Genomic DNA, 18,436 nt, shown 5'->3' on the forward strand with positions numbered 1-18,436 from the left:
GATCTTAATGTGTCATTTACATGCCAAAGAGAAATAGAACTCTTGCACCATTTAGATGACTTTAGTTAAACAAAAATAACTAACACAGTGACTTTGGTCTCTGAATCTTTCCCCACCTATAGTCAATTAATTACATGTTCAAAAGTCAATTAATTACGGATTACAGATTAGAGTTGAAATTAAGGGAATAATTCTTAATCATATTTTTGATATGCAAACCATCTCCAAAGTCAAGAACCAGGGAAGGATTACAGAAGAGTTAAAAAGGGAGAGCTGAAAGTTTGAAACTATCCACCAAGTTGCCTTACAACCCACGCTTCCTCTCCCTCTCTCTCTCTCTCTCTCTCTCTCTCTCTCTCTCTCTCTCCCCCTCTCTCTCTTTCCCCACCAGTATTTAAGGAGGTTCTGAACCTTTCCACACATTTTTTTTTTCAAACATCTTTCAATCTCTCTCAGTTAAATCAGAAGCTTTTCAGTTTCACATCTTTTTCCTCCCTTCTTTATCTCATATAATATCTAGTATTCAAGCTTTTGGTAGCTATAAATCCGTTTGTGATTCATAGTTCCGTAGGATTTTCGTGTCGATTTCTCGAATTTAGAGCTTGTTGGTGAAAACCCAATTGAGATTCAGAAAGGGGTTTTCAGGTTATTAGTTGATTTCAGTGTCAGAAAAAGGGTTTTAGTGGAAATTTGAAGAAATGGAAAATACTTCTGGGTTTATTATGGAAGATGAGAAGATGGAACTTCCTCCGGGATTCCGATTTCATCCAACGGATGAAGAGCTCGTAAGTCACTACCTATCCCCCAAAGTTCTTGACAACTTCTTCTGTGCTAGAGCAATTGGCGAGGTGGATTTGAACAAGTGTGAGCCTTGGGATTTGCCTTGTAAGTCCTTTGATTACACCAAACCATATGGTCCTCTGTTTTTCTCTGTTTATTTTTCAATCTTTATCTAATTTTTTTTTTCTTGTTTTTTGTTTTATAAAGGGAAGGCAAAAATGGGAGAAAAGGAATGGTACTTCTTCTGTGTGAAAGACAGAAAATACCCAACTGGTCTGAGAACAAACCGGGCAACGGAGGCCGGGTACTGGAAAGCCACAGGCAAAGATAAGGAGATTTACAAGGCCAAAACCCTGGTTGGAATGAAGAAAACTCTGGTTTTCTACACAGGAAGAGCCCCAAAAGGTGTGAAGACCAATTGGGTCATGCATGAATACAGATTGGAGGGCGAAAGCTCTGCCCATAATCTCCCCAAAACTGCGAAGGTATCAATCAAAATCTTGCTCTACTTTCCTCTGTTTTTCAATCGATTTTTTCTCGGATTATGTGTAAATGATATCTGTTTGTGTTTGTTTTTCAGAATGAGTGGGTGATTTGCAGAATTTTCCAAAAGAGTAGCGGTGGGAAGAAGACTCATATTTCAGGGTTGCTGAGGCCGAGCCCCTTCGGGAACGAATTGCGCCCTTCTTTACTCCCGCCATTAATGGATTCCCCAGCCTACAACAGCGACGCTAGAACAACAGCCACCGCCTGCGAAACCTCTCACGTGTCCTGCTTTTCTGATCCAGCGGAGGATCAGAAGACTGAGGACGACATTATGGACAGCTTCAACAACAGCTACAACCACCAACACCACCACCATAACAACATTCATTTCGCCTCTTCATCACGTTCGAATCCCTCTGCTCATTTGAACTCTTTTTATTCCAACCAAATCCCACCAAACATTGGACTATTGCACCACCAAAACTCAGTTTTGATGCAGGACCCGTCCTTATTGACGATGTTAGTTGAAAACCATGCACCAAACTTGAGGCGTAGTGCAAAAATAGAGTTCTCACCGGACACAGGGCTGAGCATGGATGCTTCCTCAGTGGTTTCAAACAGAGAAATGGTACAGGACGATCCATCGTACTCGTCCGCTCCGATAGAACTCGATGGCCTCTGGAATTATTGAACTCGAAGGTCGAATATAATGACGAATTAAGAGAAGATTTTTCAGGGATGCATAATTAATTGGTACTTAATTATTGTGTAATTTGTATAGGAGCTCTCCATTGAATTATTGAAGAACCAAGGAAGTGCAACTCGTTGTAATTTGCAGGGATTGTAAAGATGTTCATAAGGAATTTTACATAAGAACAAACATTGACGGGCTTGGAAATTGATATTCCGATTGAATTGTTCATGCCGATTACTTTATTAATTTTGATGTTTTTCTAGATGATAACAAAGAAAAACAATTCATGGAGTGAATATGACGGATTTGTGATAGTGGCCGCGATATCTTAAGTTGATCTGTCATCCCCGGTTGTGGCATTCCAAGTCACATATCGTCACCAATGGCCTCTGTTTTGTGTGATAAATTTCTCTGTTTGTGCTAGATATGATATTTGGTAGATTAGTTACATAGTAGCAAGTTGGCAAATGTGACATGCATTGTGTTCTCTATTTTCAAGTTCATTGGTTAGGCTTAGGCCACCAACCAAGAGTTCTACTCGATGAAATAACAAATGAAAACTTACAGGATAATGCTAGAAAGATAAAAAATTTAAACTAAATTTGCAAATTAGCTGATGTGACACCAATTAAAAATAAGCACGGATCCAAAACTATCAGATAATGCATCAAAAGCAATAACATCTTTCTGAGCTTTTCAACAAAAAAATTTGCATGCGGTACAATATCCTAGTAGATAGTGTGTAGGGTTCCTGCCATATGTCTCGGGTTCAAAACTTTGTCATCTTCTTAATTATTGCAATAGTTTTGAATCATTCCCTCCTCTTAATAATAATAAAATTGAAAAGAAAAAAGCATAAAGAAATTCAGTTAAGCTTAATTTTCTTTTACTCTATTTTCATTTGTGGATGTATACTGTATAGATTCATTTTTTTTCTCAACATTTAAAAAACATTTAATTAAAATAAGGGTAAATTACATAAAACTACCTAAATTATGGGTCGAACCACAATTTCATACCTCATATTTTAAACATTGCAATGTTACACCTCAACTTATGAATTCGTTGCAATGTCTGATCTTCGTTAAATTTTCTATCTTAGCTGCTGATGTGGCAGGCAACGGGCCCACTCACTCATCCAATTGGAATAAAAAAATTAATAATTTATTAGATTAAAATTAATTTTAAAAAAATAAAATAAACTTTATCTCCTTCGTGTTCGTCCCCTATATTTCCTCATCTTCATCCTCCTATTTCCTAACCCTAACCCTAGTTGCATAACCCATTTCTTCTTCCGAGCCCAAACCCCTAAGCAACAGTAGCAACCCGAATACGATTTCGAAAATTTCCTCCTCCGCGACGCCGCGCTAGCAAGCGGTGGATCCTATGTCAACCTTACGCGGCCGTTCGTCTCAAGCTCCGATCTTTTCCTCTGCAGAAAACCCTTTAAATTTGTCAATGGGAATCTCAGCAACTCACCCGTCATTTTCCACCGAATTCGCACTCTTGATGATGCCTGGCAGCGGCGACGACCTCTTGGTCGTCTTTGCTCCCGGAGATTTCGGGTCTAGATTATCGGGTAAGGGTCCATTGGGATTAACAGTGAGAATCGGTTTGTGGGTTTTGAATTTGATACTGAGATTGAATGAAGGTAGGAAGGGGAGATGAGAATGAAGGGACGAACAAGAAGGAGAAAGAGGTTTTTTTTCCCTTAATTAATTATTTTTTAAAGGAAAGGGTTATTGACATTTTAAAAAATTCATTCTACAGTACTGACAAATGTATTTTTTTTCTTCTAAATATAGAAAGTTTGCAGTGTAGAATGAGAAATTTGAAGTGCCAATAACAATTCCGTTTTTAAATACAAAATTAATAATTTATTATTCCAGTTGACGAAGGAGTGGGTCTCGTTCTTACTACGTTATTATTTAAAAACCAAATTGATAGAAAATTTAACAGAGGTTTGACATTGCAACGAATACTTAAGTTAAGGTATGAGATTGTAATGTTTAAAATATAAGGTATGCAATTATAGTTCGATGTAAAATTGAGTTGGTTTTGTGTAATTTACCCTAAAAATAATTAAGGGCCTTAATGATATGGTGTCCCATCAAATTACTTTTTTTGGTGTCCCATCAAATTACTTGAATCCAATTACAAAAGCCAAAATTTGATATAAATGACCTGTAAGACTAAATACATGTGACCCACCTTTTATTATTATTTTTTATTTATCTTTGGACCAGAGGATTTTGGTATATATGATTTGCAGAGTATTACATGTACGACCCACCTTTTATTATTATTATTTTTGTTTATCTTTTGAGGAGGGAATTTGAATTTGGGATTAATCTCTTCCAACATTGTAAATACGAAAAACCAAGAGATTATCAATAAGAGTCATGTACCTGAATAGGTTATGATCAGCAACTTTGGCGGCAAATCCACATAAGAGTCAGCGTATGCAATCGCATCCACTCTTTATAATTGCAATTGATGACGGAGGCAGATTCTCTGCCTTCTCATTTCTCGTGTCCTCCTATTTTGTGTAATCACGGTTAAATCACGTCAACATTTTATATATTTTTTTTATAGAGATAATAAGATAAAAATGAATAGTAATATAAAATATTGATGTGACTTAATTGTGATCAAACAGGAGGGCACAGGAAGTTGGAGGACAGAGAATCTACCTCCATTGATGACATTGTTCAAGATTTTTTATTATTCTTTTTAAAATAACTTGATTTAAGTCATATTATGAGGACAAGATGTTTTACAAAACGTCTAAAAGAGGTTGTAATGATTAGAGACATTGTTGGTAGCCGCGGGCGACTAACAACAGTGACACGCGAATCTCATCTTGTATTTGAGAAGAGAAATTCACGAATCTATCGTTGATCAATTATGTGATTAATAAATATATCATGCACAAAACGTTTACATATTATATTGGAAAGTAGTATATGAAATTTAAGTATTTTGTTCATGCGTAGTTGCATACGTATAGAGAGCTACAAGCTTAGCATTATAATCTTTTAGATTATATATTAAAGTATGAATATATATTTATAATATGTGTATTTTATAGCAGTTAAACATTGAAGTCTTGAAATATGCATGTAGGCAATTTATATTGCTCGACCTCCACATCATAACGTGTATGACCTTAATATTCCCAGTTGATCAAGTTGATATGAACACTTTTTGTCATATTTGAGACTCATTTTTTTTTTAGGAGTGACATAAGACATAACTGTTTCTTTATACCATGACACGAGGAGGACGGCATCACCACGTCAGCGTGTGATACTTTCATTTAAAATTCGACACATGAACAATTTTCACAGTTGGATTTAAAATTTCTTTTACTCTTTGAAAAGAAAATAAAATAAAATAAACAATGCCGAGCATACACTTCCTTCCACGGCAAAGCTCCACCCCTCACTCCTACTGCCTGTCATGGCTGCTGCCCCTCCCTAATTCTGTAAGAGGCCCAAATTTTTTCCGCTTATTTTCTTATCTGATCGCAGCAATTTATTGGGTGTTCTCCATTTTACTTTTTGGGAATGAGAGAGATTGTTTATGGTATTCAAAAAGAAAGAAAGTGATCTGGAGTTTAAACCAGATGAACCTTACAAATTTTCTAGTTAAACCAGATGGTAAAATTTGAATGGAAGTATCACGGCTAATGTGGTGCTACCGTATTACCAAATAGTTGTCATCCCTAAAACATCCACATACGAAATTAGATATATATCATAATTTGGTATCCAACAGTAATTATGTATATAGAAATAGGTCTCTTTCTTTATTCTGATAATCTGCTATATCTTTATAGAAAGTTCATTCCCTTTCAGTTTCTCTTTTTTTTTTTCCCTTTAATTAATTTGTTTTAGATTTCATAGGCTGCATAAAGGAATTATAATAATATGATAGGAAATGAGTTAGGAATATGTAAATTGTATTAAGGGTTTGAATTCCTTGAAGACATTATGTTATAATAAGGAGCATATGTGATTTACCAGTTGTACAACTGCTGGATGATAGGATAGGAAAATGAGTTAGGAATTATGTAAATTGTGTTAAGGGTTTGAATTCCTTCAAGATAATGTGTTAGACCCTTAATTTCTAATGTATGTATTTCTAAATGATTCATTACCATCATCTCATAACATCTTAGCGTAGCTAGCAAATGCATGCCCAAACTCTTAACGGGTAACTTGGCTTACGTATTTCTAACTCATGCATGTCCAAAACTCATAACATTTGAACGATGCTAGTTAGCAAAGTAGGAGAGTTGTACAAGTTTTTAAGGTTCATAAACCTTGTAATTTAGTTATTAGCTCCCACATGATTATGGTCCTAATCTTGCAACCCTTGCACGCACGAAATGGTCCATACTACATTTTGAGCATGTGAAATAATATATTTGATGCTATCTAACTAAGTCCTTTTCTCATACAAGTTTTTCAGGTATTTAAAAAAAGAGAAAAGTTTTTAAGTATAAAAGTTTGGAAGTATATGTATTGTGTAGAGCTCTCGACCTCACGACGGGTATGAATTTGGTGTGTTGATAAGTAGTGCTATTTCGTCGGTTACTGTTGATCATAATTAGCTGTTGAATTACGCCAAACAGAAAGATCCAAATACTTTTGCATCCTCCCCTCGGCCTTATTTGCAAGAATATATATACTCATTCTTCTCTGGCAAGCTAGCTGCATGCCTTATCGAACGTTAGAGATTTTGTGTAGGATAATATTCAGCTAATAAAAAAATAGTAATAACTGGGTATTTGGCACAAGGAATAAACCCTATTTAGTTTGCAACCATTGTGGTCTAAAACATCGCGTTAAGATGTCACTTAGAAATGATAGTTTAATGGTATTTTTCTTTATTTGTAAATAAGATATTAAATTTAATTCTCGTCAAATGCGAATTTGAATCACATTATTACTAATCTATTGTAAGACTTGCCGTACTATTTTACCTTTTCAGTGGATAATATCATTTTTTTCCCCAAAAAATGATATTAAAAAAAAAAAAAAGGGAAGCCAGCCTCAGAACCAGTGTGGACAAAGAGGGAGTTAGGCCGAAGCCGCCATGCTAAAAAGGAGGTTTGGAGGCCCGTCTTTATTCCCAACGGTCCAGATCACATCACCTACGACGTAGGTCCCGCACACCACCTCTACTACTCGACACGTTGTTCAGGAGCTTACATCATCCTTCTTTGCCCTAATCCATCCACCATTCACGTGGCACATCGTCATTCTGGTATCTTCAGTCACAGCACTTTTGCTATGCGTTGTTAACTGCTCTTCAAGTATGAACGTGTGCAAAATTAATTACGTAAATTACTTAATTGGTATTTATTTTGACGATATGGTCCTGCATGAGATCACTCACTGCTGGAACGATTGATGATGAGAGTTTCAATATTGCGGTAAACAATATCAATATGTTAATATAAAAAGAGTCGTCAATAAATCGTTAACAACATTAGTAGATAACATGTCAATAAACAAACGTATTTATATATTGTGGAGCCAACTATTAACATTACAAATCCATCTTTGTATACAAACGTCTTGCACAAACATATATCTCTAATAATTACCTTTATCATTTATTAGATTGCAACATTTAACTAATCCCAAGAATTACAAGTTAATAATGACAATAATGAATAAGCTGGTGATTAATTAATCAACTTACCCAAATAGAAAATTAGCAATATAAGATAAGGCCGTTACTCAAGATGATAAAATTTGTTAAGATTGTAGTAATGTAATAATATGATATGAGTCACTCATAATGAGTGGATAAAAATTGCGTGGAAAATATATAATTACTTTGGGATAAGGGTTATACCTAATAGTACATACACAACTCAAGCTTATCAACTCGTTTCTTCTTTTATGTGCATGGAGGAAGCTACTTCGTGAATTTTCGACAAGGACTGAAAGTTTTACCAATTTGGGAAAGGCTCCTTGCTAAATGCACTGAACTCTCTCCCTATGCGTCCTTTCTAGTTAAGTAATAGATTGGGTTGCAGTCTGACATGAAGGCCGATAAGGCCTTCCCGCATGCATCGTGATGTGAAACAATCTACGCTTCGACTCTATCCATCCAGGAGGATCCTCTTTATAAGAATTCTGGGAATCTTCATATTATGTTCGTTCATTGTATATCGTACGATTAGTTTTTATTAGCTATTATTTATATTTAATTTAAAATAATTTCTGACCGCACAATATACGATAAACGGACATAATTTAAAGATTATCATAATCCTCCCAAAAAAGATCCGGAGAGGATCCTCATTCTCTATCCATTCACATTAGCTAGTGAATAATCAGAACATGTAAATATCAAATTTGAATGGGGGAAAGTCATTGTAGTTAGTGGACCCATATGGTGAAGGGTACGATGTAGGGTAATCTGCTGAGAATAACTTTCTACTGCAAGGATATCTTTGCACAAGTATTTTAAGTCAATTATGCATTTTAATATAGAAAAGTTAAAATGCATAACGAGAAGTAATTAATTTGAAATATCGATACAGTAACATCTCATGTATGAGAGAATCTTTAAAGGAGTTAGTAAAAATTTCTTTAAAAGTGTCATTTGTTAACATATTTGGCACTTTTATACTACTTTAAAAAGAATAATACATGCATTCCACTATTAGGGGATGAGCTCATTCCTCTAATTACAAATAATGTTCTTTATCGTAAAATTTGTATAATCGAAACTGTACAATTTCTTAATCTTCATTTGAAGATCATCTCTACAAAATATCATTTGAATCCGAGATTGTTTAGTCATCCAAATGTATCAAATGAATCAATGATATAGGTACCACGTAACTATTAATAATAAGCCGTTCATTTATTTGATACATTTGAATGACTAGCTAAACGATCTCAGGCTCAAATGATTTTTTGTAAGGGCAATATTAAAGTGAAGATTTATGAGTTGAACAATTCCGATTATGAAATTTTTACATTGAAATTACTTTATTTGTAAGTGGAGGTATAACCCCGAGAGGGAGGGGGGAGGGGAGGGGGAATGCAAGTATTATCCTATTACAAATTTGTCACTACAACCCACTCTTCATCAAACTCTTCAAATTTGATATTTTACTATAAACTATTAATATCTTAATTTTTATTATATCTTGTGAGGCCCAATTTGTATTTTCAACCTGTTTACCACAAAATACTTTCAAAATACTTCTGAATAAAATATTTTATGGTACCAAATTTGCTAACTTGAATAAAATATTAGAGTATCTCCAATAGAATTGCTAAATTATCTTTTTAACTATTGTTAGAGCCATATAGGATTTCCTTGTTCCAAGAGAGTTGCTATAAACTCATTCTTCAAATTTATGACTTTTACTACACTCTCTGGATTTAGAGAGTTTCTAACCAAGTCTTCAAACATTATTTTTATTATCATTAAAAAAACATATTTATTATTATAAAATGTGTTTCTTCTTACCATCTCCATTAATTACTTCAATAACAACATAAAACATGTGACATGTGAAAATGTGAGGACAAAGTCCCACACCAGTGAGAGATTAAACAATGCAAGAGCTTATAAGAAGATATGCTACTTCTCATACTGCTAATTAGTTTTATGGTAGAACCTCAACTTTCTTCAGAACCAACTTGTTTTATTTTAGATAGTATATAATATATATTAAAATTTATAGATCTGTTGAAGAAGAAAAAAATTGACAAGCATCAAGCTTTACCCTACAAATTGCCACATACGTAGGCCAACAAACTTTTATTTGAAAAGTTACATTTGTGGAGGCTGTTGAAGATGCTCTTACAAAGTCACTTGCAAATTGAAGTTGTATTTGAAGAGTTATATTTGTGGAGGCTATTGGAGATGCTCTTACAAGGTCAGTTGCTAATTTTTCAATTTGCTAATTGGATTGCTACCTCCGTTCGAGATGCTCTAAGTAATCAAGGGTTTGTTTGAAAGTGATTTCAAAATAACAAAAAACATTTTCAAATCACCAACAACCTTTATGATAATGTTTGACAAAAGAAGTTTGAAGTATTTCTAGGTTATCAAAAAGCATTTGAAAGAAGCGCCTGTTTGTGTACATCTTTTAGAAAACACTTTAAATACTTTCCACACTTGCATTTCTGTTGAAAATTGTTGATGCCCTTCCAATTGAAACGTTTTTACTGTAAACTTTCTTTAAGCATAAGTGCTTTTTAAAGAAGCATTTGCAATGCAACCCCAAGTTTTTTTTTTTTTTTTTCTAACAAAAGATATGTCAGAAATTATTTCGATTCCGAAAAATGAGAAAAATTGATTAGAAAACTAATGGAGGAGTGATCAAGGGAAACACTCATGGAATAATTATGATTCCATGGGTTTTAGCTTTTATGAAAAATGAAGAGGTTATAGTCAGTGATGAGTATATAAATTAATATGTGTCTGACTACGACCTTATAAATTTGGTGCAAAAGATTATTATTACATATGAAAGCTCTTGCTCTAAAGGTTGACATATGCATCATATGCTACAAGAAAAACTAAAGAACAAGCAGCATACATAAAAAATAAAGTCTACTTTCATACTAGTAGGGTTAGAAACATGTTCGTAGACTTTACCACAAAGAGAAAAAAGGCCTGGACAACAAATCAAATTAGCCTTTAAGCCTGTTAAAGAAAAATAAAAATTCGGTTCTGGGCATGCTTGAATACACACTTCTCAAAGCGTTAAAAGTTAAAACCCTTTTCAGACAATCAAAAGTGTTTTTCTCAAAGTGCTTATAAATTTTCTTATTATTCGAGTAATATTCTTAATTAATTTAAACTTTAGGAGATAAAATTTGTACGGTTTTTATCATAAATGGTCTTTGAAATTGACCCTCATGAGATAATTTCTGAAATTAAAAATCAATCAATGTAGTCCCTGAAAATAGGTGTCGCAAATCTATGTGGTCATTCCGTCACAATTCTGTTAAAAATACCGTTAAGTGCTGATATGGCACATAAATGGGTCCAACAAGATTTATGGGTTTTTATCACAAATGATCCTTGAAATTGACCCACACCATGGTCTCTGAAATTGACCTATATCATCAATATGGTCTCTGAAATTGAAAATCAATCAATGTAATCCTTGAAAATGCATGTCATAGATCAATATGATCATTCCACCATAATTCTGTAAAAAAATTTGTTAAGTGCTGATGTGGGTTTAATAATTAATTTAAAAAGTTGTCTAAATACCTTTTTGCACAATGATTTTTTTCTTCTTCTTATAGTAGGGCCTACTCTGAAGAGAGATCTCTTCCATAAATTCTCAAAGGCACAAGGCTTAATCAAGGCCTAAGAGTGGGTGTGGAAATAGTTTTCAACCAACAATGGATGCACCTCGGTTATAACCTCATTATCTCAAGGCAGACCTCATTGTTCTTTGCATTACCAGACCACCATGGAAGTGCTAAAGAAGCTCTCCAAGATTAAGGTTGTGAGGATGTTGCTCCCCTAAATGTTAACGGTTATGTCCCAGTAATCGTTCCTAATGGACCAAGCCATCACCAAAGGTGATCTCAATCCAGGTTTAATTCGGTGAAGGGTATCAAAGTGTGTAAAGGGTGTGTTGAGATTTTTTTTTTAGAGAATAAAGAGCGAATGAGGTAGAGAAATGTGGACTGGGATCGGAGGTGATTGCAGGACTGGGTTTTTGGGTTGACAATTTTTTTGTTAACTATTAAATTATTAAGCCTATTTGTAATTTTTTTAATTTAATTAGACTTGTGTGACCCATTTATGTGTCACATCAGCATATAACAGAATGATTTTTATCACAAATGGTCCCTGAAATTGAAAATCAATCAATGTAGTCCCTGAAAATAGGTGTCACAAATCAATATGGTCATTCCGTCAAAATTTCGTAAAAAAATTCTATTATGTGCTAAATTTAAAATATTTAAATAATAAAAAATAAAATTTATTTGTATAAATCAATTAAATATTGCCATGTGAATTTAAAATATTTAAATAAAAAAAATTTATTTATATAATTAAAAACTATATAAAAAAAAAAAGAACAGTACTGTTCATCTTATTCTTCTCCATCATTAACTTGTTTTTTCAACTTTTTTTTTTCTTCAGATTTTTGTGGGGAATTTCTAAATTTTTGGGGATAATTAAGGGGTAGGTCTCATGGGTCTTTGTCCTACGCTTTTCATGGCCAATGGGAGCACATGGGACCTGGATTTTGTTTCACGGCCACCTCTCATTCCAGTGTTAGAATTCCTCTGTCCCACATTGGCTATAAGGCTTGAGAACAAGCACTTTATATAGAATTACCCTACTCTAACTATCACCGAGGCCTTTTGGATTAAAACCCCACACCTGACGGATTAAGCAGGTGGCCAAGTGGGGACAGTATCGGTGTTGTTGGAGTGGGCCTATGGCCCGTCTACCTGAAATTTAACATGGTATCAGAGCCAGGGGACGGGCCTATACTGCCACGTGAACGAGCGGGTCCCCTTTGACCCCTCGTGAACGGGTGAGTCCCGACTTGGCTCCACGTAAGCTAAGAGATGCCATGTGAATAGATGGGTCCCCATTGGCCCTGCGCGAATGGGTGAGCCCCGACTTGGCTGCACATGGTTGCCGCTGTGTGGAACTTCACATGTGACCGATAAAATGGGCTTTCACGTGTGGGGGAGTGTTAGAATTCCTCTGTCCCACATTGGCCATAAGGCTTGAGAACAAGCCCTTTATATATGTGTGACCTATAAAACGAGGTCTCGCATGCGGAGGAGTGTTAGAACCCTAATGCCTTTTGTATTACAACCCCACACTTGACGGATTGAGCAGATGGCCAAGTGAGGACAGTATCAGTGTTGTTGGAGTAGGCCCATAGCCCGTCTACCTGAATTTAACATTTAGAATCGAGGCCAATAAACAAACTAAACCAATAACTCAAAAAGATTCAATCTTGGGAAGAATGGCCGATGAAGCCAACAGAGCTTCGTTCTTGGTGATTCAAGGACGCATGATTAAGCTCACTGCGAAATTGAATTATGTACATATGCACATGCAGAACAAGGAAGGAGAAAAGAAGTGTGCTTTTCTAATCATGGAGGAGCTGTGAGCTTCATCTGCTAATTCAAATGGGAATTGTTATTAGCACTCCAAAAATCTTATTTCGCACTCTAAACTTTCTATAATTAGAAAGAAAAATACACTTGTGAGAAGTGTAGAATGAGATTTTTGGAGTACTAATAACAGTTTCCATTCAAATACTTACACATCTATTGGGAGAACGTTTGTGTTAGAGCAGATCGATGGTAGAGAAGAGGGACGGGGTTAGTGTAGTAGATCAATGAGGATGGGAGTCGAGGAGGAACATTACTGTTCATCTTCCTTTTCCCCACCATTAATTTTTTTAAACCCTTTTTTCGTATTTAATTATACAAATAAAATTTGTTTTTATTATTTAAATATTTTAAATTCACATGACAATATTTAATTGATTTGTGGGATCCAGTTATGTGCCACATCAGCACATAACATAATTTTTAACGGAATTATAACGAAAGGACTACATTGATATGTGGCATCTATTTTCAGGGACTACTTTGATCGATTTTCAATTTCAGGACCATCTTGATAGGGTGGGTCTCAATTGCAAAGACCATTTGCGATAAAAACTCTATAACATCATTTTTTACATAATTGTGACAGAATGACTACATTGATTTGAGACACTTACTTTAGGGACTACATTGATCAATTTTCAATTTTAGGGACCATTTTGATGTCGCGAGTCAATTTCAGGGATCATTTTAATGTTGTGGGTCAATTTCAAAGACCATTTGTAAGACAAAAGGACTTATGGGGCCCATTTATGTGCCACATCAGCACTTAACAAAATTTTTAACAAAATTGTGACGGAATGACCACATTGATTTGCGACACCTATTTTCAGGGACTATTTTGATTGATTTTCAATTTCAGGAATCATTTTGATGGTAAGGATCAATTTCAGGGACAATTTTTGATAAAAATTCAAATTTGTATTTGGATGCAGAGGAAGAGTGTATTTGCTTGCCAACTCGGCTACGCCCAAGCTCTTATAAATTAAAAAACACCTTTAGTGTTTTCTAGAGAAGCTTTGCTGCGAGCTTCCTTATGTAGTGGTTCCAAGTGCTTTTTTTTAACGAGTGTTTAAATTTTACCTAAGTTCTTGAATGTGCTCCTAACGAAAAAGCTTATTATGAACACATCAAGTCCATGATTGGCAATTGCTTTTCTAGTTTTTAAAGGTATTTTTGGACACTAAAATTTCAGTTGAAATCCACGTCGAGACTCTGTAATATGGATTGAGATTAGGGCTATAGCAGTATCTGAACTCTGAAATACTATCTCCTGTGGAGAAATTAGTCTCACAACCCTGCACCTATACTGAGTATTGGTCTGGAAAATATGTTCTATTTTCTGACTGTCTTTCTTATCGTTGTAGCAGGGACGATCACACATGAATCCCTCTTGTAATGGACCTATCTCATTGTGACATCGTGTGGTAGGAGGACGGGCAACCAATTATGGGGTGCAGCATAAAACTATGTCATTACACGCCGCCGCCACCACTGGCACTCGTTTCAATTTATGAAAACACGTGAGTCTTTGGAATAAAGGAGCCAGCGGCTTGGATGACGACAGCAACATTCTGCCAAGAAATTTATCGTAGTACGTGTCATCGGGGTTTGCTTATGATACTAAATTTGGACAGATTGAAACCGGGCAGCAAGCAAGGACTGGAGATGAGAGTGCACCACCACTTGGACAATTGAAAAGTCGACAAAGAATGGGAGATCGTCGCTATTATTGGCAAGATCCTAAGCTAGCGGCCCAGCACTGCTCCAAGGGACGATTGAGTTTAATTAGGGTTATGCTTACAGATTAACCAAATTACTCGGGACAAGATAGATATAGCTAGAATCCCAATACAATTAGATCTCAAAGTAAAAAATTATTACTATTTTGCTTGTGATGCAAGCCTTTGCTTTTCTATATATACTATTATTTATTGACCTAGTTTACCTGATAGGGTATATAGATCGATTCCTGTTCTCTTATGAAAGCTTTATTCTGTGAGCCGCCATAAGAGGTGCTACCAAAGGATGTATTTTAGAAAGTCATCTCCTCATTCACAACGATCATCATCAAAAAGAGTAAAACCATCGCAAAGGGTGATGAATAATATTAATACCATTGACGATCTCACGGATGTTGTATTGGTTGAAATTCTTTGTCGACTTCCTTCTTCTAAGTTCGTTTTTCAATGCAAGTGTGTGTCTAAGCGCTGGTGCACTCTCATCTCTGATTCTTATTTTGTTGACCGCTTTGCAAGTCTGCAAATTGAATATCATGCGCAAACGCTGATCACTCTAATAAACAGCAGAGGGGAGGAATTCCTTGATAAAATGTCCAAACCCCTAAATCTTTTTCTCAAAAAACTCAAGGATTTTCATGGTTTGGATAAACAGCCAGTTGTGGTCGGTGCGTATAACGATTTACTTTTGTGTTGTGTAGGCACGTATTATCAACGCCTTTACTACATCTGCAATCCATACATCCAACAATGGATTGCTCTCCCTGCCCCACCTCCATGTTACAAAAAGATTAAAACGTTACCGGAGGGATTCATGTGTGATCTTCCCTACTACAAGTATGCGAAAGAGGACGCGAAAGGACATACTGTCCAGCTTAATCCGCAGTATGGGTGCAGGGTTGTGAGATTGATCTCTGACCATTCTAAGCTATCATCCAACGAGTTCAAAGTGCAAATCTTCTCTTCTGAGACTGGTGAATGGAGGGAATCTGTTGTATCATCCCCACGAGATATTAGTCTCGATCATATCGATTACGATACTTGCTATGTTCATGCTTCCAACAGAATGCTGTATTGGATGGGTTATCATAATTTTGTTCTCAGTTTTGATCCCTTCCTGATCAACAAATCTGTTAGAACTAGTAGCAGGGATGGTGATGAAGATATTATTGATCAGAGTTATAAATGTCATCTCGTTGATATTAAGTTTAATTCAGACAGCTTGTCGGTCGAGTGCCTAGGTGTGCACGGAAGGTGTCTCAAGATTTACGCGTACGACGAAGATACCAATACTTTATTAGTTTTGGACTTGAATGGCGACGAAGAATTCATCAATGGAGGATTTGAAATTTTTTTTCTGGAAAACAGTAAACGCATGGAGATGGAGATGATAAATCCGGAAGAAGACCCGATGGAAAGTATAATTTTGGATCCAAAAACGATGAAATTTGTTATCTAACAACTACAGATGGAGAGCCTTTCATGTTCAACCTTGGCACAAAAATTTCGTCAAGAATGGATGACAAGATTACTGAGGACTTATGCTCGTACTGCTTCCCATATGTGCTGACTTGCTGGCCGACGCCAGTTCCTAGATTACCACAACACATATAGAGGAGGATTAAGGGAGAAGATTTATCTAATAGTGGCAGCAACAAGTTAAAGTTGTTCTTGTGTTTAATCCATTTATTAATCAAATGTTTTTTTTTTTGAAGGGTTTACAAAAGATAATCGGATGAGCCGTACCATTTGGTGGCTTCATGTTTTGCTTGATACAAATCCAATTGTTTTTCTTGATTATGTATGAAAGTTGAAACTGGTATTTAGTTTCAAGGTTTTTGATTGTTTGCATTACAAGGCAAATATTTTAGTTTGTTTTAATTGTATTTGGATTAATTCTAGCTGGAATATCTCGGTTTTGGTCTCCTTATATAGCTCCAAGACAACTACATTTTTATTTATTTTTGCTTGTGATGCAAGTATTGTTGAATAAGAAGAGTATCCAAGATAACTCTAATGATCCCAAGAAGAAGAAAATAGAACACACTCTTAAAGAAAGCTCACAAAACAAACTAATTAGCAAAGCTTTTCTTATTTAGCTCTAGGTTTTGTTTTTCCTTGGATGATTTACAATGCTTGAGAACTTAGGTATTTATAGCAAACCAAATGATTAAACTAAGATTATTTATTACCACACAAAACACATTAATTGCACCTAATAATTTTTATTCAACCATACCTAACATTGACTAACTTTCCTTGCCTAACTTTGACATTGATTTTCAACACTCCCCCTCAATGTCAGCTCTCATTCTTTGCACTGTGCTGAGCAGACAGCGAAAATTTTCGAGCTTACCTGTACTTAAACTTTTTGTGAACAAGTCCGCAACTTGATCATTCGTCTTGACTTGTCTCATCTCAATCTCTTCTTGTAGAACTTTTTCTCTGATAAAGTGGTAGTGCACTTCCACATGTTTAGTTCTTGCATGAAAGACTGGATTTTCCGCCAAGCGAATTGCCGATTGGTTATCACAGTACAATGGTACTGGATAATCTACTGGTTGATGTAGATCACTCATCAACTGTACCAGCCATGCATTCTCTTGAGCTGCCATTGCTGCTGCTCTATACTCTGCTTCTGTGGTTGACAAAGATACCGTTGGCTGTCTCTTGCTACACCAAGAGATGGTTCCAGAACCAAGCTTAAACACATACCCAGTTGTTGATCTCCTGGTGTCATGATCTCCCGCATAGTCAGCATCACAGTAACCAACTAACTTGCAGTCTTCACCTTTCTTGTACAAAAGACCATAGTCAATTGTACTCTTCACATATCTCAGTATTCGTCGAACTGCTTCCAAGTGAGGCTTCTTTGGATTTTGCATGTACCGACTCATCACACCAACTGCATAAGAAATGTCAAGTCGAGTCAAGGTTAAGTAGATCAGACTACCTACCAATTGTCGATACATCGTCGCATCTTCCAAATCTTTTCCTTCATGTGCACTCATTTTGACATTTGGCTCCATCGGCGTAGAGATCAGCTTGCATTCGAGCATTCCGAACCTCTTCAATAAGTCTTTGGAATACTTCTGTTGACAGAGAAATATTCCTTCTTGTGTGCGATCAACCTCTAGACCAAGGAAATGCTTGAGTTGACCAAGTTCCTTCATCTGGAAACGGACTGATAAATTCTCCTTCGTCTGAAGAATTTCTGCCTCATCATCACCAGTTATGATCAAGTCATCCACATACACTAGCACGATAGCTAGCTTTCCTTCATTGGTTTTGACAAACAAGCTGGAATCTGCAGGTGTTACTGAATAACCACTTTGTGTTAGAAACTCTGCAATCTTACCGTACCACGCTCTTGGTGCTTGTTTCAAACCGTAGAGTGCTTTCCTTAACTTGCACACGTACTCAGGATGAGCTTCGCTTTTAAAGCCCATTGGCTGCATCATGTAGATCTCCCGATCTAACTCTCCATGCAAGAAAGCATTCTTCACATCCATCTGCCACAGATTCCAGTCTTTGTTGGCTGCAAGTGCAAGTAAGACTCGTACTGTTGTAAGCTTCGCCACTGGACT

General features: G+C 35.9%; 2 protein-coding genes across 2 annotated transcripts; both read left to right on the forward strand.

Annotated features, from left to right (window-relative positions):
* Nucleotides 1–289: 289 nt before the first annotated feature.
* On the forward strand, nt 290–2,164 carry LOC137708505 (NAC domain-containing protein 100). The gene is made up of 3 exons (XM_068447597.2): nt 290–885; nt 988–1,265; nt 1,361–2,164. The coding sequence occupies exons 1-3, from the start codon at nt 699–701 to the stop codon at nt 1,955–1,957; spliced, it is 1,062 nt and encodes a 353-aa protein (XP_068303698.2). The 5' UTR covers nt 290–698; the 3' UTR covers nt 1,958–2,164.
* Nucleotides 2,165–15,104: 12,940 nt separating this feature from the next.
* LOC148689257 (F-box protein At5g49610-like) lies at nt 15,105–16,308 on the forward strand. Its single transcript, XM_088689430.1, has one exon. The coding sequence runs from the start codon at nt 15,139–15,141 to the stop codon at nt 16,306–16,308; it is 1,170 nt and encodes a 389-aa protein (XP_088545556.1). The 5' UTR covers nt 15,105–15,138.
* The last annotated feature ends 2,128 nt before the right edge of the window (nt 16,309–18,436 follow it).

This window comes from Pyrus communis, chromosome 17 (assembly GCF_041283825.1).
Source record: "Pyrus communis isolate YQ-2024b chromosome 17, ASM4128382v1, whole genome shotgun sequence".
Lineage (NCBI taxonomy): Eukaryota > Viridiplantae > Streptophyta > Magnoliopsida > Rosales > Rosaceae > Pyrus > Pyrus communis.

Excerpts from the sequence above, each read along its gene's own strand:
- LOC137708505 (XM_068447597.2), top strand. The coding sequence starts at position 699 with ATGGAAAATACTTCTGGGTTTATTATGGAAGATGAGAAGATGGAACTT. Across the intron at positions 886-987 it reads TGAGCCTTGGGATTTGCCTT|GGAAGGCAAAAATGGGAGAA; the intron begins GTAAGTCCTTTG and ends TGTTTTATAAAG. Across the intron at positions 1,266-1,360 it reads ATCTCCCCAAAACTGCGAAG|AATGAGTGGGTGATTTGCAG; the intron begins GTATCAATCAAA and ends TTTGTTTTTCAG.
- LOC148689257 (XM_088689430.1), top strand. The coding sequence starts at position 15,139 with ATGTATTTTAGAAAGTCATCTCCTCATTCACAACGATCATCATCAAAA.